At 49.7% G+C, this 19,557-nt stretch overlaps 1 protein-coding gene across 2 annotated transcripts; it reads right to left on the bottom strand.

Moving 5' to 3' along the window:
• Positions 1–6,611: 6,611 nt before the first annotated feature.
• TEDC2 (tubulin epsilon and delta complex 2) lies at positions 6,612–15,414 on the bottom strand. 2 transcript variants are annotated; one of them, XM_050980088.1, is made up of 10 exons: positions 15,311–15,371; positions 15,137–15,235; positions 14,899–14,954; positions 13,774–14,449; positions 12,310–12,363; positions 10,414–10,498; positions 9,995–10,103; positions 9,680–9,781; positions 9,066–9,277; positions 6,612–6,828 (listed from the first exon to the last, which is right to left on the bottom strand). In XM_050980088.1, exons 1-10 carry the CDS (start codon positions 15,334–15,336, stop codon positions 6,685–6,687), a joined length of 1,563 nt encoding a protein of 520 aa, XP_050836045.1. In that variant the 5' UTR covers positions 15,337–15,371; the 3' UTR covers positions 6,612–6,684. The 2 variants fall into 2 exon arrangements, with proteins under 2 accessions (XP_050836045.1, XP_050836047.1); XM_050980090.1 differs by lacking the exon at positions 6,612–6,828 and adding an exon at positions 7,002–7,759 and having other exon boundaries at positions 15,311–15,414.
• Between the last annotated feature and the right edge of the window lie 4,143 nt (positions 15,415–19,557).

The following is a 19,557-nucleotide window of genomic DNA, read 5'->3' as shown; positions in this document are numbered from 1 at the left end:
AGGTGCCCAGCAGCTTTGCTGATATCCTCCTCTGCCCTTGGAGAAGGAGCTGTGGGTACTCCCAGTGCTGCCCAGGGAGCTGGGCAGGCACCAGTGGAGCTGAGTGACTCATACACCAGCCACACTGGTTTTAAGGCTCTCAGACAAGAAATGCACCTAATACATACAAACAAGCTATTTTACTGTAATTACTTTTTTAAAAGAAAAAAAAACCAAAAAACCAAATAACCCCCAACCTAATTAAAAGCCCAAAGCCCAAATAATGCTGTTTGCATTGTCATAAGCAACACCCTCAACTCCTCCCTACGAATGGAGAGCACGGTGCTCCTGCTGGTAGGAGGAAGGGAGATGGAATGACACATGATTCAAACCACTAATGCTTTGTTCAGTCAAACAACTCCTTTAAATCTGGTGAGTTTGCTCTTGCAAGGACAGCAGGATCTCTGCTGAGAGCTCTGTCACCCTCAAGAAGACTCCAGAACAGCACAACACAACAAACACCATTTAAAACTGAGACAATACCTGGTAGTTAAGATTGAATATAGTTGAAAAGATATTGGCAAACACACTGAATTTCCTAATGACCTTAAAAGTGAGCCTGGAATGGTCACAGAAACATGCGGTTATGTTCAAATTTATATGCCCAAGCTTACTTAAATACAAAAAATACTGTCTGATTCATCCCTGCATCCAGTATCCAACTATTTGAATTCTATCCCATTACACAGTCAGCCAAATATTATAATTAAAGCACTATTTATGGCTTCAGTAAACGCGTTCGGGTTTTTTTTAAGGTTTTGGGTTTTGTTTTTTATTTTTGGTTTTGGTTTTTTTTTCTTTTGAGTCACTATCCCTGGAGGGATTTAAAAGATGTGCGGACATGGTTTAGTGGTGGTCTTGGCAGTGGGGGAACATTTGGACTTGAAGTTCTTCAAGATCTTTTCAACTTACATGATTCTCTGATTCCTGTGCTCTCTCCTTTGTAACCCTATGCCTGGTTGGTTGCCAAAACTCCCACCCTGGAGGCAGTGAGAGCTGCAGATGCCCTCACCTTGCACGACAGCACTCAGCTGCCCAACAGTTCCAAAAGCAAGGTCTACTGCTGACATGTCCTCTAAGAACCTTCACCTCCAGAGAAAACTGCTGCGTGTTCTGAGCTTCAGAGCCCAAAGCAGGAAAACAAAACCCCAAGGGGGAGATGCCCAGAGAACACAACTGCAGATTGCAAAGCTCCAGGCTGTGCCAGCTGAACCAACAGCTGTGGCACACTGCTTTGGAGAGAGGGGAAAGCTGCTGAGGTGGCACAGAGCTGCTGTGAAAGGAAATGCACAAGCCAACGTTGCACAGGGAAGGAGCCCCACTGGGGTCCTGCTGAGCTGCATGGGCACCTTAGGCCTCCCTGGAGTCTTTCTTTAAGCTGGACCTCAGGTGAGACAAATCAATTGTTTCCCTCTATGACATGTAAGGGCTGAGGACAAACCTACCAGCAGCATGAGCACATCTGGGAGCTTGAGCTCCCAGAAACCAGGGGGGAAGACTCCAGACAAGCTTTTTTCCAAGCCAGGCTCCTCCACTGACTCACATCTCGCTTCTAGTTACTTTTTCTTATCCAAACTCCTCATCCACTGGTTATCTTTCCTTTTCTGGCTAAAAATAAGTCAAACATCTTCATTTGTGTGCCTAAATAACACATTACTGTAAACTTTCTCCTTGTGAAAGGAGAAAGTTGAAAACTCCCTTTTAATTTTCCCCCCTCCCATTTCCAGCTCTTTGTTCCCTGGCACAGGGGGCACGCTGCTTCCTGCCCTCTTTTGTCTAACTGAGCTCAGATTCATTAACCAGCCATAGAAATTCTTTTTTATTAAAATGCTAACCCCCTTTTTTCTCCACAAATTAAAACCAAGATTATAGATCTTTTCTTCTGGGTGGTGGTTACAAAAATAGTGCTCAATCTGCGTGGTGAATGGTAGGAACTTTAATACCTATTTAATGAATTGTTTTCATGTCAGACTGAGCAACGGTTAGGGGTTTTCTTTTGTGAGGTTGTTATTAATGTATGTGAAGGAGGACTAGGAAACTGCCAGTGAAACCAGATGTCATCTGCACCAGTCCCAGTGTACATGCTTATAAAAATCAACCACAATCCACCAGAACAAGAGGCCTTGCTGCAGAGAGCACTGACATACAAAACCAAGCTCATGAGCAAGGGAAATCACATCAGTCTCTGTTTTACAGATAACAAGTGACAAGCCCTGGTATCAGATCCATCATCTGCTGCACCCTCTTAGTGATTCCACGATGGTGACAGGGCTCAGGACTGGAAATGCACAGCCATGAACTGGCTGCCTGCCCACAAAAAATCCCTGTTGGCTCCTTCCCCTGGCATTCATAAGGCTATTAAAGCATTTCCCACTCACTGCTTACAGTGTACTGATAATTAGACACCCTGGGACAGTCTGGAGGAGCTCTCTGCATCCTGCAGCTCCCACATCCAGCATCCTCAGTGTGCTCTGCATGCTTGTGGAACCCAAACCCACCCCTTCCAGCTTTGGTAGAAGCAGACAAAATATCTCAGCAAAGCTTCAGCTGGAAAACACAAGCTCATCCTGAATTCTGTAACTCAGGGAGAGACTGATTTGGGTAAAATAAAAACTAAAAAATGTGTGTGGACATATAGTCCTCCCCAGAAGCTCCTCTAAAATCTAAGAGCTCTGTCCCAGCATTTTGCAGCACCAGTGTTCTTTCTAGAACTCTAGACTGGCACAACAATTTGCTGAGTCAGCTGTTAATGCTTCAGGTTTGACTCACACACAGTTTTAATCAAGTAACCTGCTCTCTGAAGCTCACAGAAAGCTCATTTAGAGAAGAACATCAACAGCAAATTTGTCATCTTCAGAGGGGCTGGGAGTTTTCCTCCCACTTCAACATTTACCATGTTAAACTGCATTTTGATGAAATTCCCTTATGCCTCACACAGCTCAGCAGGGTTTGCCTCTACCAACCCTGAGGTGTGCTCCTGGCCCAGGGAGCTCCTCCTGCCCTGTTCCCAGGGGTGGGAGCGTGCCAAGGACAGCAACAGCAGCAGGGCACAGCCTGGCAGGCTCTGTCACCACTCACATGCTGCCAGACCCCTCAGAAGGGCTGGAAGAGGCAGGACATTCCTCCACACCACTGCTGGTGTCATTCCTCTCATCAAGACTCAAATTATTCCTGTTTTAGACAGGGAGCACCCCTAAAGCCCCACTGTTGAGTCTCTCCTTGTGGCCCTTTGCAAGGCGGGGCTTCAGCAGCACTTCGTGGCAGATCTGGTAACACGTGCAGGATAAACCCCTTGGGGGGCTCAAAAGAGCTCCAGAACTAAGCACAGCTGAGGCTGGGGCTGCTCCTGCACCCCTGGAAGTGTCCAAGGCCAGGTTGGATGGGGTTTGGAGCACTCTGGGATAGTGGGAGGTGTCCAGGCCCATGGCAGGGGTGGAACTAAATGATTTTTAAAATCCCTTCTGTTAGAAATGATCAATTCTGCAGCCAAATTTATAAAAAATATCTTATAAATTTATTAGATCAACAACCAAAAAATAGAATATTATAAAACTGCCACAGCCAAGACAGCGTCAACCCCGGACTTTGACTCTGGGTGAACTTGGGACAGACCAAGTTTCAGCATCTCCCCAGAGTTTCACACCGACTGCTCCAGGTAGCCAGCTTATATACAGTTTATTCTGCCTGGAGCAGAAATGACCTAAGATTTCTGTAAGTCTCTACATATGTATAACGGGAACTAAACAGATTCAGTCCTGTACAAAAGTCAGTCCATAGGCTTGGATGGCTGTCTGGGCTCCTCGAAATCGTCTTCCTTTCAGCTGCAGCCAGGACGTGCCTGTTTTTCGATGTAATCTATCCCAGGTGTTTGGTGAATGTTCTGGACGTTCTTGGGAAATGGTCGCTGATCACCCAGGAAAGACTCATTCATTCGTTAATGGTCATGATTTTACCTGGGCAAGTCCGGGAAATCTTTTGGAAATGAAAAGCCCTGCTTCTGGCCGTGGGGGTCAGATGCATGGTTGGATCTTTATAATTTTTATACAATCTCCAAAGCATGAATTATCTATATCATATACTACACTTCCAAGCCAAATCAGCCTGTGATCCTATTATTCTCTAATGTTAACCAAAGACAAGTATTGCATGTGAAGCCCTCCAAGAGGCTCTGCTGTTTGCAGTGTGCACTAACAGCAGCACTGCTGCTGTCCCTCCACTGGCCAAACACATTTGCAAAACAAGCACAGTCTGTGGAGAAGTTGTAAAGGGGAAGGAGAGAAGAGAGCCAGGGAAAAATAAAAACTGTAGCAGTTGGAAATACTTGAAGTCACAGATTCTGGAAAGAAAAGAAAAAACTTGCCTCCTCCTCAGGATCCCATCCTTCAAGTAGGGAAAACCCCAAAACCTTTTAAATGCTACTGCAAGGGACAAAGAAGGAATAAGAGCTGCTAATTCTCCCGGGCCCTCACTATGCTTTCTCAGCTCATGTCTACACACTAGGATCATGTATCACTTTCCAAAAATACTGCTCATTTCCTGTATTTCTGTAATTCTATCCCCTGGCATCAAACACTACCTTATGTCTTTGTTTCCTCATCTCAGCTGCATGCACTTTCTTCCAGTAACAATGGCACATTCTATAACAAAGCCCCCCAGCCCTGAGCTGAACTGCTATTGAATCTCTCTGCTACAGCACAAGACTGGTTTGAAAGAGTGAGTCATTCAAATTATTTAAAGTCTTACACATTTCTGAAATTTTAAAATGTGGTGTAGGAAGAGAAAGAAAACCTCACTGCACACAGAGGCAGAGAACGACCCAGCTACCTAACACTGTGTACCCCTTCTGCACAACTCCTAGAGGGTCAGGCTGCCTTCTGAGTTTGCAACAACCCCTGTGAACCCTCTCTTGTGGGCTGTCTCCTTTTCCCAGCCCTTTCCCACCTCTGCAGTCCTTGCTGTGCTGCTGAAGTTGCTGCCAATTTACACTGGCCTGCTCTGTGCTGAGCAGCAGATGCTCTGTGACTCATGCAGTGCTTGCAGATGCAAGTTATCCATAACAGCACCCTAATTAACAATAGCAAATGTCAGCTCTCCCATTCAAACATGGACATGTTCATGTGTATGAACACACTGTTTTAGGAGGCAGCATCTGCTCCCTTGGAGTGTCCAAGGCCAGGCTGAATGGCACTTGGAGCACCCTGGTCCGGTGGAAGGTGTCCCACCCATGGCAGGGGGTGAGATGAGGCCCCTTCCAACCCAACCCCTTCTGGGATTCTATGACAAAAAAAACAAGGGGAAAGTCAGAGATGCTGATTTTCATCTATCATATGAATGATTTTTATTGAATTAAGAGTGCCAGAAAGAGCCAGACATTCAGAAGAGCCAGGCAGTATGCTAGCCTTGAAAAAAGATAAGGAAAAACTAATGAATGTCTTTGCACTGCTAAGAGCTAAATTACACACACAACAGAGTCCAGCTTTGAGATATGGTCTGGGTCAAACTGTGCTAGGCCGTGGTACACTTACTGAATGGAATTTTAAGTACTTCCAAGCCGAGGTTTTCCACTTCTCTCCAAAGCTTTACCTGTCCCTGAAACACCAGGGAATTTGGGGATTACACACAAAAGCCCAGCATGAAGGAGAAATGGCAGCTGGTCTTTTCCTGCGGTGACAAGGCGGGAAGTGCTGCAGGCCCTGCGTTTTCTAGGGCCGGGCTGGACATTCCTGGGTCCCTCCGGCTCCGGCAGGGAGCGCAGGACCTGCCCGCCACCTGCCGGGCACAGCCTGGCGGCAGCGCCACCCCGCTCCTTCCTCCCGGCACTAAAACCAGTCCGTCAATACTGCATGACCCCTCTGGGCCAGCTGAGAACACAGAACCGGGCCAGAAGCTTGGCTTCTCGGGATTTCTGGATGCTGGAAGTACAAATATGTTTTGTTCCCTGCTGCGCTGTCTGCATCCAGGAGCCTGGTATCCTGAGCTTGGTAGAGACAGCCTTGGAAGAAAAGCCAAAATCAGAGTCTCTGAAGCCCTGAAGGGGCTTCACAAAACCTCAGTTAACAGGTTAGGAAAGTGATATAGAACAACAGAAACACAGACTGGTTTGGGTTGGAAGGGACCTTAAAACCTCATTCCAGCCCCTGCCATGGGCAGGGACAGCTTTCACTAGCCCAGGCTGCTCCAAGCCCCATCCAACCTGGGTCCAGCCTTGGCTGGACTTCTAGGGATCCAGGAGCAGCCCATGCCAGGGCCTCCCCACCTTCCCAGGGAACAATTCCTTCCCAATATCCCATCCAGCCCTGTCCTCTGGCAGTGGGAAGCCATTCCCTGTGTCCTGTCCTTCCAGGCCCCAGTCCCTCTCCAGCTCTCCTGGAGCCCTTTAGGCCCTGCAAGGGGCTCTGAGGTCTCCCTGGAGCCTTCACCTCTTCAGGTGAGCACTCCCAGCTGTCAGCCTGGTTCCAGAGCAGAGGGGCTCCAGTCCTCCTGATACAAAAGGAAGTTGAAATAAAATTTTAAAAAAAGCCTATAACAAAAACAAGCCCCTGGAATTTAGCTGAATAAACAGGCAGAGTAAAGAAGTTCATAGAAAAGATTTATTGCTTGGAGCTGTCTTTGGCTCTGTGCAGGACTAGCAGGAGGCTCCCCAGCTCAGTCCAGCAGCTCGTCTCTCACCAGCACAGGGAAGCACCGGCCCCCCTCACAGAGCTGGCTGTGGATGGCCCGGAACAGCCCTGCAGAGCCCTCCAGCCATGGCCTGGCCTCCAGGACAGGCAGCAGCTCTTCCATCATCACCTGGGCAGAAGCAAAGGAGATACTGTCACCAGAGCCAGCAGCACTCCAGTACTCCTTGTAGTGGCTGTATAACAAGGCTGTATAATCAGAGCAGTATGACTAATAACAGGCTAATTGATTGATGGATACTTTCTTTTGTCATATTTAATAAAGGCAGAACGGTTCATTTTCTGCTCGTGAGCTGCCTCAGCAGCCACCCAGCATTTCCAGAGCAGAGTCAAGTGGCAGTGCTGCTGCCCTGCTGCAGGGAAGGCCCAGCACTGCGATGAGATCAGCACCCTGCAAGAAACTGCAGCTGGGGCTGGTTCAGGAGCTCTGCAGCCACACAGTGAAGTGCTCACTCACCCAAGGGTAAAGTTCAACCCCTCTCTCAGGACTGTTCCCATCACCTCCCAGTTATGCCAGAGCTGTGAGTGGCAACTCCATCCCAAACAGGCTACGGGGGCTGCTCAGGCTGTCCAACATTCCCTGGCCTGGCTGTTGCTCTGTTAAGCCTATGCTGGGATCTCAACCCATGCTGTCAAACAACGCAGGGCAGCATCAGCATCAGCTCTGGCATTAGGACTCACTGACAACTCAAGCACAGGTCACTTCAATCACTGGACAAAAGCTGGTCTTTGGTGCCCCACTCCTGAATTAATGCTCAGACAGACATTTTGCCTGGGATTTTTGTTTTTTTCTTTTTTCATCTGGCATGAGGTTATGAAGTCTGAGCAGCCTGCACACCAAAACTCACCCAGCCTGCTGCACACTGCCTGCTCAGGAGAGAGGACAACTGCATGTGTCAGCCACCTCTCTAAAGGCTGCCAGAGCTCCAGGAGTGGTTGGACAATGCTCTCAGGCAGAGGGTGGGATTCTTGGGCTGTCTATGCAGGGCCAGGAGTTGGGTCTCTTCCAAATCAAAGTTACTCTGTGATTCCATGATTGTTCCCTGGTGGATACAAGGAAGACCCAAACAGAAGGGAGTACAGGATATCTGCAGGGCGTTCCCTCTCCTGTTCTACACAAGTCTCTGTGCAGGGATGGGGAGCAGGACACAGCTGCTCATCTCTGGGAAGTCTCTTTCTATAGACATGAAAGCTACCTAAGGGGAAAGCTGGCACACGAAGGAGTGCTGCACTGCTCCACTTCCATCCACCTGCTCTGCTCCTGACATCTAAAAAGAAACAGATCTTCACCATCAAAGACAGGCTAAGAGCTACCAGGAATTTCTATGATACTTGGCATTCCTCCATGGAAAGGCAGAGGACAGGTTTGACCCAAAAACAGATACATCCTTTTCTGGGGTCTTTATCTTCTTCCATACCCACTTACTTCACCTGTCCCAAGAATTTCACTTATCCTGCACATCCTGTACAGGGCTGCTTCAGACCCTCAGGGCTCACATGGCACAAAGCATCTATTTGGGCACATGTGCAGAGGAAACTGAGTCAACCAACAGAGCAGCAGGAATCAGGCTTTGGTCACCACTTCATTTTGGGCAGACAAAAAAAAAAAAAACAACCAAACCCAAACCCTTCATAATCCATAATTCAGGATTGTAATGCTGAAAGCCCATTTGAAGTCAGGTAGCAATCTGTCTTCAGCCACACGGCCATTATTAATAATGCCTCTCTGGCTTACAAAAAATGACTTTACCAGAGCCTCTATCACTCAATTCAATGGCAAAGAATAGGACAAAGGAGATTTGATTTCACAGATCTTCTCTGCCCTTTGCTGCTGACTGAGAAGAACAAGTAATCCCTGTGTGGCAAACTCCCTGCTCAGGCTGCTGAAGAAGCTGACACCTCCTACCCTGTTCTTACAGTCTCAGAATGGCAAAAGCAAGATTAGCAGCACTGTGGTATGAGATTTAAAAGGAAAGCAACAGAGGAGCTCACCAGCTGGAAGTCACACAGGAGGGAATGAGGCAATGGGTGCCCTAATAGGGCTGTAAAGGCCTGACAAAAGGGGCATGACCAACAACATCCTCCATTGCCAAATTCTTTCAGAATACATAAATAAAATCTTATCAGGAGAGGATCAGGCACGTAAGAGCCTCTGCTCTGGCCCTAACAACAACAACAACAAAAAAAGTCCCATTCAGCAACAAAGAGAACAAGGCATAAACATAGAAACATCACTGGAGGAACTTGCCATGCTGCTGCTGCCCATCAATACCTTTTACAACAGCTGCTGCCCCACAATTGCCCTTTTCCTTCCCTACTCTGGGAGCACTGACACTTCTCCAGACTCACCTTTTGTAAGGCAATCTCTTGGTGCATCATTGACACTTGCACCTTCAAGGCAAACAGGTCCCTCAGTTCCTGGAGACTGGAGTAACAGAGGAGAGGCAAGGCCGACATGTCTGCACTGTCACATGTCTGTCCCCTGGCAGGGACACAGGCCGGAGAGCAGCTCCCCACATCCCCAGGGCAGTTTGGGCACAGCCTCAGCTGGGACTCCAGAGCTGCCAGGGTACAAGAAAGGGCAGAGACAAAAACATACAAGTTAAATCTGTACTTGCAGACTTTATGATCTACTTACTGTTCCCAGAAACTGATGACTAAAGACACTGTATTAATCAGGGTAAGCTCCTCACACATGGCACAATCAGGGCACCCTAAGCTGTGGCCTGAATTGTCCCCTCCCCAGCCCACTTGAACTGCAACTGCAGTTCAAAGCTCCAAGTCTCTCCTGAACACAGAGGGGGGGGGACACACAGGTACCACAGATTTGTTTGCCACCAGAGAATTAAGTGGTCTAATACCATAAAGATAACCAGGAGCAAAATGACCTCGGTGCAGTGTCGTGCACACAGATGGCAAAAAGCCACGTTCACACCTGACCACAGACACAGGGACTGTCTCACCTTCTTGCAGCAGCTGCAGCTTCTGCAGGCACTGGGACACTGTGCTTTGCAAACCCTCCAAGGTCAGAAGGCTTTCATACTCTCTTTGCAGAGTGGGAGGGTCTACAAGAGAAGCAGAGAAAAGGTATGAGCACTGGAACCTTCCTCCCCAAACAGCTTCCAGAATGGCCTCAGGTTCACCAGCCTTCATTTCAGGCAGAGAATGTTCCTGTCCCTCGTGTCCAGCACATGCCAAGAACACAAAACACATGTAACAGAACCCAAATCATCCTTATTCTACCTTCTGCCCTCCCACTGCCCTTTTTCCCTCCTTACCTGCAGGCTCAGCTTCCATATACTGCCTCAGACGGGAGGGGACATCCTGGAGGCCCCTTAATTCCTCCTCTATCTCTGCAGGACTGGGGGTCAGCTTTGGGGAGCAAAACTCAAAAAGCAGCAGCTTAAGGAAGGTTCCACAGAATGCTGAGCCCCAGGCCAGGCCAGCTGGAATCAGGGCAGAGGGAAGTGGCAGTGCAGGGGGAAGGTGAGGACAGCAAGCACAGCTGTGTAGGGCATGCTTGCCTTGTGGCCACGTTTGGCTGAATCAGAAGTTTTGCAAGTGCTCAACAGCTGTACTGTGAGAAAACCCACTGCTGAGAGACCCAACTGGAACTGCTGTTATTGGAGGCATAACTCTCTCCAGCTTGGAGCTCACTGCAGAGCTGTTGCACCCGGTACCTGCTAGGAAAGGATACAGTTGTCTGGATCCTCTCCATAAAATGGGTCCTTGCAGCTGCTGCATCTGCACTTGTTTGGCACAGGCGACATCTCTCCCATGCCCTGAAATTCCATAGGGGCAGGAGGTGGAAGTTATACTCCTTTGTACCAGACAGCTGAGCCGTGACACACCAGTGTGGCACAGCAGTGCTTTAATTACAAGTGTCTCCCTCCCCCTCTCTCTCACAGATTATTTACCAGCCATTCCCAACTCATTTCCACGGCTGCTCTCAGATCAGCAAGGACACCCTGCAGAAAGCATCAGACACTGCAAAGCACCCGTTACTCTCTCCTCTTGTTTTGAGGGGAAGGATCAGAAAACAGACAGCACTTTTCCATAAGCAGAAGTAGCAGCACACCCCTCATTCTGTTGTACTGTCCTGCCTGTGTTTATACCTCATAGGAAACAACATATCTTTCCTTCCTTTCTTGGGAGTAAGTCATTTGCATTTCTGTACGTTGGTTCTGTTAGTATAGGTGTACAAAATAAAAGAGCAGACAGGACAAACTCTCACCCAACTACTTCATATTCCAAACTTTCTCAAGATTCTTCTTTAATAATTTTTTGGGGGGACAAAGTGGATGTATGGCAAGCAGAATGACAGCAGCATGTCAGGGATGCAAGACAGAGGTTTAAGGACAGTTTCATGAGGAAGCTGGCCAAGACTTCACACCAGAGTCCACCAGTTTTTTGATAAAGCACAGCACAAATAACAGCACTACTGGAGAGATGCATTTCTCTCACAGAGTTCAACATCCTCATGGATGCACAGTCCCCATGATACCCTTTCCTTAAGGGCTGTCTCCCAAAACCTGCCACAGTAAGTGAGAGCCATCAGGAGGAAACTTAAAATAGTTCTGCAATGCCTGACTAACTCGAGTGTGCATGTGTCATCTCTCTAGCCTAATGGGTCTTTTAAATCATGTCAGAATCTGCAGATTTCAGAAATACATTATGCAAAGAATTGGCAAGGTTAATGGAACAGGAAAGAATAGAAGTTCTCAGGCAAGATGCAAACCCTCTACAAGAGATCTTTAGTGCAAAGGTTATTCTCAATCTGTTACTGAGTTGAAAGCAATAGTGAGAAGTATAAAATTACACCAAAGTGATTGGAATGCTAGAAGGCTCAATTTAGAAGTAAAAATTAAGGGTATAAAGTCTTTACAACTTGCAGAAGGGCAACTAACAAACTGGTGCCTGATAAATGACAGTTTCCAAGAGGAGGAGGAATTCTTGAGGGCAGCACAAGGGGCTATAGCTAGATTTAAGAAAGGGTTTATGCTTAATATCTGAACAAAGCACACAATGAGCACCAGAGGAAATGTGTGAAACCCTTCCAGAAGACTGGAGAATGGACTAGAGCACACAAACCTCAACCTCCTGCAGAATCCCTGCAGTAACACTGTAGCTGGCTTAGTGGAAGAGGTCAGCAGCAGGAACCAGCCTCAGACACACACAGGTGGGCTGCTTCCAGGCTGCAAAGGCAGGGCAGGGATGGTCTGGGAAACTCTCACTGGACAGTGTATACAGACACCCATCCCACGGGGTGTCCTGCCTTCAAAAGGTGTGTGCCACCAGCAGAGACTTCTGCTGCACCCTTAAACCCACCATTAAAGCATTCCAGGAACGTCCTGACTCAGTGATTAACAGTAATTAGCACTCAGGGAACAAAAGCAGCACTAGTGGCTACAATAACACAGAACACATCCTCAGCAGCAGCCTTGCAGTATGGGAGCTCTTCCTGCTCCCAGTTCAGGCCCCAGGCCCTGTGGGGTACTGCCTCCCTGGGCACACAGAGCAGCCACACCTGACCCCTCCTCACAACCCTGAAGCTGAGGGGAGTTCTGGACTGAACTGGTCAGACTGGTCTTACCTGGAATTCCTGGAATAGGCTTTCCTGTAGGGAAGGGGGAGGTTCAGCTGGCATCTGTGAAACAGGAGAAAGATCAATCCTGGTTGCTGGAAAGCAATTAACTCAGCCTGGTCTTCCAACAGGGAAAATGGTGCTTTGTCAAAATCTGAAATTAATTTAGCTGCAATGGGAGATGTCAGCAACTCTAGAGATTGGATCACCACTGTCTCCAGACTGTCCTCAGGGAAGGAAGATTAGGTTGCTCATTTGACTCCACAGGCATCATGGAGCTGAGCTGGGAGAGCTCCTGCATCCTGGACCAATCAGAGGTTCATCCAGGGTGGGCAGCTGGGACAAAGCCATGGCACAGCAGAGTACAGACATGCAAACAACACCTGCAGGGAAACTGGTCTGCCATAGCCTCCTGCCCTGCCTTAGGTGGATGAGGCAGCTCTGCTTAGCACCGTGTCACACTCAGAGAAATAGGAAAGGGACATTCCAGCTTCCACTGGGAATATGATTCTTAACCCTGCAGCAGAATAATCCCTAGATTGTTATTACAAAACCAGGAGGGTTGGCAGTTGTTAGTCGCATGCAGACTAGGAATGCAAGGCCACAGCTGGGAATTTAAGTAAATGTTTGAATCCAGATGCCTGTTCCTACAGCAACTGTCACTGAAATGTCCCTGGGGCCCTTCCAATGCCAGTGAAAAGGGATCATTTCCTCCCTGCACAAACACAAGAGTTAGGTTATGGTGGCTGAGAGAAATACTCCTCAAAACTTTCCAGAGGCAGATTGAGCTTCAATGTTGTTAAAGCAAAAGAGGAAAGAAATTACTTGAACAAGACAGACTGGCATGAAGGCAAAGCCAATCTTCCAAGTATTATTTTGCCACTTTTCCACAGAGAATCTCAGTAACATTCCTTTCATAATCCTTCCTGCACCAAACCCTTAAACAACTGCACTTTAGTTAGTCCTGATTTGTGTAGTTACATGAGCAGTATGTTACAGGTTAACAGGGACAGCATCAAACCCAGATGCCATCACTACAAACAGCACTGGGCACATGCTTGAGAGAGAGAGAGAAAAAAAAAATCATGCATTATGTATTGTCACTATGTAAAAAACAGAATAAATAAAAAAATCAATATGCTATAATAGAGAGTACACTCAGAGGAAAGCGAAGGCTTAAGAAAGCTCTACAGAGACACCTTTCTAAAACACTCACAGGGGACTATGAAACATCAAAAGTCTTAATTGAAAGGCTTTCAAAGTCCCAGCCATCCAACAATAAGCCCTTAAAATGAAAACACTTACTCAACCACAATAAAGGCTTTTAAACTGTATAGGATCCTTCCTCTTGAGAGGGATGTGAGGAGGATGAAGCCAGGCTGGGACCCCCAGAGCAGCTACAGCCAGCAGGATCTGTACATGTGCCTGTGAGTATGGAGCAGAACAGGAGAGGTGCCCATCTCCCACACTTACCCCTTTTCCTGCAGGGTGCCTGTCCCTGGTGAGGTGCTCCTTCCCCATGCACCTGCAGTGTCCTTCTTTTTGCTGTACTCTCCCAGGAAACCACAACTTTTCTTCCCTGCATCAAGTAACTGCTTGCCAGCAACTGTGGAATTCTTTCCTGGAGCTGAATCCCCTCCAGAAAAGCTTTGCTGCTCATTTGGGGCAGATTCAGACAAGCCTGGTGTCTCCTTGGGTTCAGCTGCAGCACAGACTTCTCGAGCACTGGCACCAGTTGCTGTCCTGTGACTCCTTCCCTGTTTGGAAGTCACTCCTTTTGAGGAAATCTTCCCAGCTGTCCTGGGAGCTTGAGAAACACATCTGGCTGGGACTTTCCTTTGCAGTTTCTTCACATCTGGGTCAGTCCTGTAAGGGGCTCTTAACTGGTATGGGGAGGGCTTCTTCAACAACAAAGGCTTTTTGCCTCCAGCTCTCACCTTCCTGCACTCAGGAACATCCTCAGCAGGTACAGGCGCCTGCTGCTCTTCAGCTTTCTTGGGAGCATGTGCCTCACCTGCCCATTTCTGTCCTCTAGCTCCCTGAGCCTCTAATGGAGTTTTCAAGATGCTTTTCCTGACTTTCAGTGCCTTCTCTAAGGCCCTGTTCAGCAGTTCCAGCTCCTCTAGCTCCTTGGCTGAAGGCTTGTCTTCTGCAAGAAAACATGTCAGAAGGCTCAAACATGGATGTTCCCTATTTGACTCTTCACTGACTTGCTCTTCCATGTGGCACAGAAGGAAGCAAAAGCTAATGACCAGTGCAAGGGGTATTTTTTTAGCTGTGGGAACAGCCACTGCACAGTGGATGCAGGTAGGATTGCCAGAAGCTTTGAAGACCCAGGATGGATGTAATCCACAGAACACATCTCCCAAGCCAACCTCAAGAAGTGACATTCCCACACCCGGGTCAGGCCCGCAATCACTTTATTGCCAGCCTTGGCTAACGAGACACGACTCCAAGCTAACCCCAAGGAGGAGACAGGGAGGAAAAAGGCAGACGGGGTATTTAAGTGGATGCAGAGCATTGGAATAACTCCTAACACCCCAAATGGCCCGGGGCCGGTGTGACATGAGGGGGCACCGGCCCGGGGGAAGCGCTCACCATGCTCAGGGCTGGAGCCTGCTTGTGGCTGCGGCCGCTCTTCTTCCTCATCATCCCTGGGGGGAACAAACAGCGACGGAGCCGGCCTTGCTGCACCGGGACCGGACCAGCGCCCCCGGCCCTCAGGGCCTCGGACACGGCTGCGGGACCAGCGCCCGGGCCTCCCTCCTCCCTGCGGGCCGCCCGGGGACGGAGGGGCCCGGGACGGGGGCGCCACACACGCTGGTGCCGCACTCACCAGCGCCCCAGGAGCGCCCGGCTCCGCGCCGCCCGCTGCTCCAGTTCCCGCCGCCGCTCCGCGACCTCGCCAAGCGCCGCCTTCAGCGCCGCCGCCGCCCTGCAAGGCCCAGCGCGGTCAGCGCCCAGCGGGACCCAGCCCGGCCCGACGGGGCCCTGGCCCCCTGCCCCTCACCTTCGGCCGCGGCCCGCGGGCAGCATCGGCGCGGCGCGGCGCGGCCCGGCCCGGCCCGGCCCGGCCCGGCCCGGCCCAGCCCCGCCGCTGCTTCCGCCGGCCCCGCGCTCCCCGCGGCCCTGCCGGGACCTGCGGACGGGGCGGGGCCCGCGCGCGGCGGAGGCGGGAGCGGCCCCGGGCCTGAGGCGTTCCCGGCGGCTCCGGTCCCGCTCCCCGCGGCGCCGAGGGTGTCGGGCAGAGGGGTTCCTGTGGCCGCTGTGCCTGCCCGGCGAGGGCGGGACAGTGTCGGAGATGCCCCGCTGGGCCCGGGGAAGCTGCTTTTCCCTCCGCTGCCTTCGGCGCTTCCCTCTCTTTCCTACCCCCTCTAAGGGGCTCGGGCGCCGCGGGCCTGTTCCACAGCCCGAGGTATTCGACCTCTGCTGGGCTCAAGGCACAATCGGGGTTTGTTCCCCTCAGCCTTGGCAGTGGAGCGCCCCGAGATCACAGAGCCCTGCAGCCGGAGCTCTGCGGTGGGAGCTGGCCCGGCGCGGTGCCGGCTGTCCGCCGCTCCCCCGGGAACGCGGCAGAACTATCATCGGCCCAGCGCACGGCAAACTGCTGCGGCCGCCCCTGGTTTGCCTCAGCATAAAAGAGAATTAGTGGGGTTTTTTTGATTGGGAGGGGAATCTGCCTTGCCCTGCGGCTGTGGGAGCAGTCAGGTTGGTACCGTGGGCTCCGAGTGCTGCTGGATCCCGCCAGGATCAGCTCTCGCCGCGGAGCAGTGCAGTTCTCCAGAAGAGCCCGTAGCTGGCACTCGGCGCTGTCTGTTCAGGCAGCTGAGGAGCAGGAATCCAGTCGTCCCCTCCCTTGTACAGCAGAGTGAAAGTTAGCAAAAAGTTAGAAAGGAGGAAAGAAGTGTTCTTTGCCTTCGATGGCTGAATCTTGAGGTTGAGATGCTCGTGATTCTCTGCAGCGACGTGACCACAGACTTTTTAAAAGAGAAGTTGAGAATTCCATGTGGTTCATCGAGACAAGACGTTAAAACCCCTTATAAAATGTTACAAAATAGCAGAAAAATCATCACACATCGTGGGTTTCCACATTCACAAACTCAACATTTTCCCAATAGTAATTTGCACTTTTGGCACAGACAAAGAATCATTTCTCTCTCTGTAGACTTTGCAACAGAATTTGGCAAACAGGCTGGCCCCTTCCTGCCCTGAATCTTGTAGAGACGTGTGAGTTCACTGTCAGAATGCTGTGAACAGTTATGCTTCTGAGCCATGAGCCAAGGTAGAGCCCAGCTAGATATCCCTGGGCTCAGCAGGGCTATCAGACACTCAGAAAATACTTTAATCAATAAAGTTACCTGGTGCAATGCTGTGAGACCCTGGGAAGCACAGCAGCAGAACAAGAAGAGCTTATTTTCAGACAGCTGCTTCTCTATAATCATTAAATATCCTGAATCAGAAGGGACACACAAGGATCATGAGCCCAGCTCCTATCCCTGCACAGACAGCCCAACAATCCCACCCTGGGCACCCCTGGAAGCGCTGTCCAAGCACTCCTGGAGCTCTGGCAGCCTCGGGGCTGTGCCCATTCCCTGGGGAGCCTGGGCAGTACCCAGCACCCTTTAGGGGAAGGAGATTTTCCTAAAATCCAACCTAAACCTCCTCTGGCACAGTTCCAGCCGTTCCCTCGGGTTCTGTCCCTGGTCACAGAGCAGAGATCAGAGCTGGCCCTCGGGATGAAGCTGCAGGCCCTGTTGAGCTCTGCCCTCAGTCTCCTTCAGGCTGAACAAACCGAGTGCCCTCAGCCACTCCTCACACAGCTCTAGTTCCCTCGAGACCCTTCACCATCCTCGAGTCCCTCCTTTGCTCTCCAGTAACTTCAGTTCCTCCCATTACTGTGGTGCCCCAAAGCTGTGCCGGAGGTAGGTGGATTCCTGCACGCTGGCCAGGAGATGGAGCCCTCGACTCCCGGAGCCTCCAGCATCACCTGCTGTCCCAGGGGGAGCACAGCCTGGGCCGTGAGAGTGGCACCTCTCCTCAGGCACCGGCATGCTGTCGGCATTTAAGTATTAAAACAACCAAAAAAGGGATCAAGCAGCTGTAATCCGGGAAAGTCACCTGAGGCATGAAGCCTGCTGGAGCAGCACTACTGACACGTCTGCCTTTTCCATCTGTGGTTTGGCAGTGCTAAAAATGATCCCCAAAACCCAAGGATCCCTTTGTACAGGAGATGAATCAAGTGTGTGCCCCTCCTGAGCATCTGGCTTTGTGCTGGCAGTAGAATTCCCCCCAACAGACAGGAAAGCTTTCATGCAGGCACTTTGCTGTTAAGCTGCACCTTTCTGGGAAGAAGGACAGATGAATATCTTTATGTTGGCTTAGAGTAAAGTTTTAGGTGAGGCAAGGGCTGCTGCCATCAGAAATTCAGGAGGGGCAGCATGCCAGGGAGGGCAAGGCTTTACCTCACTCCTTCCAGCTGCAGCGAGCACTGGTTAAACCATGGGTGAAACCTTGGCAGAGACATTGGGGTGAAGTGATAACTGGGAGGTGGAGAGCAGAAACTTTCTGACAGAGATAAAACCACTCCTCTACTGATGCTCAGGGCTCAAACGTGCTGACTCTGGACTCAGCTCAGCTGCTCCCACTCCTCTCCACACCTCTATGAGGGGCTCCTGCTTCCTTCTAAGGAGTCTTGCAACAGGGCAGCAGCTGGGTAAATCAGTTCCTGCCTTCTCTTGTGGGTGGTTGGGTTTCCAGTGGATCATCTGACAAAGCCAGTTGAGGAAAAGGTCCCGGGTGTGTATATCTAACTCTTTTCACTGAGAGCAGCTTGTGCTGGAGTGGGTAAATGCAGCGAAGAGCTGTATTCTGTTCATGTAGCAGCAGGCCCTGCCCCAGTTCAGACCTGACGTGGCACAGCTGGCATAGGAGATACTTGTGCCAGAGCCTGGATCTTGAGCTAACAGAGTCTGAATCGTGTTTCTGCTTCAGGGTGAAGCGTTGACATTGGCATTGCTTGTGGGAAAATGCTGGGTAGCTCAACCTGGCACCCATGCTAGGTAACATTTCAACTGGTGCAAAAATTTAGTTACAAAAGACAGGTTAAAATACTTGTGTGATGTACAAGGGACTGTTGCTGGTATACGGCTCTGGCACCAGTTATTTTTGGGCCTGAAGTCAAGAGAATGTTGCACAGGTGAGATGCAATGGAAGTTACAGGTCAGCACTCATTCACTGCTCAGGATGCCAGGTGCCAGGTGATATTCTGCAATCTGTATTTCTATTTTTCTGTGAGCCCAACTCTTAAATACCTGTCAGCTAATAAAAATAACTGTCCAGGCTCTGGGATCTCCTGCTGGGTGCCTAAAGCTCTTTGAAAACCGTGCCCATAACCCATTATGGTAGGATTCCCTGGGGTAAAAATTCAAGTAGACATCATTTAGCAACAAGAAGAGAAAAAAATTAAACCAGGAGATAAACTTATTCACTAATACACCTCCCCACACTTTCTATATTATTTCTATATCATAATATTCCATGAACTGTGCTCCTCCTGCATGCTGCCCATGAGGATCAGTGCTCTTTGCTGAACTGACACAGGAAAATCCTCCCCATGTACACAGGCATGTTCTGGCTTAAACCCTGCCAGCAACTCAGCCCCACACTGCTCACTCACCCCTTCCCTGAGGAATGGGAGAGAGCATTGTAAAAGTGAGAAAAGTCATGGGTTGAGATAAAGACAACTTAACAGGGAAAGCAAAGGCCATGCAAGAAAAGCAGAACAAGGAATTAATTTCCTGCTTCTCCTGGGGCAGGCAGGTATTCAACCATCACCAGGGCAGCAGGATGCTGTCACAGGTAACAGTTCCTTGTGATAGGAAAGGTGTGTGCTAATGTCTTTACACACAATTCCATGGGTGAGGGGAGGGGTGTCAACGTCTTTGAAATGTGTGGTAATGTCTTTACCAGCTTCAAGTGAGGCCTCAGGTTTTAGCTTTTCTATTTCTCAGATTCTGTGCTGCTTTAGTGTGTATTTCTGAGCTTCATATTAAAAGATAGGAAGCTCTCTTCACAGAGTAGGTAGACTAAACAATTCCTTCTCTAGCTGGGGATCAAGGACAAATGATCCAAATCTCAGACCCAAGAGAACAAACAACGTGAACTGAAGAAAGAAAGACAAGGAGGATGGGACTTTCATGGGCTAAAGCTGTAATTGGACAAGTAACTCCAATGTGCAAATGGAGCAGAACTTCTAAA

This window comes from Serinus canaria, chromosome 14 (genome assembly GCF_022539315.1).
Source record: "Serinus canaria isolate serCan28SL12 chromosome 14, serCan2020, whole genome shotgun sequence".
Lineage (NCBI taxonomy): Eukaryota > Metazoa > Chordata > Aves > Passeriformes > Fringillidae > Serinus > Serinus canaria.
The sequence above is the reverse complement of the archived record's forward strand: the minus strand, read 5'-3'. Positions and strand labels throughout refer to the sequence as shown.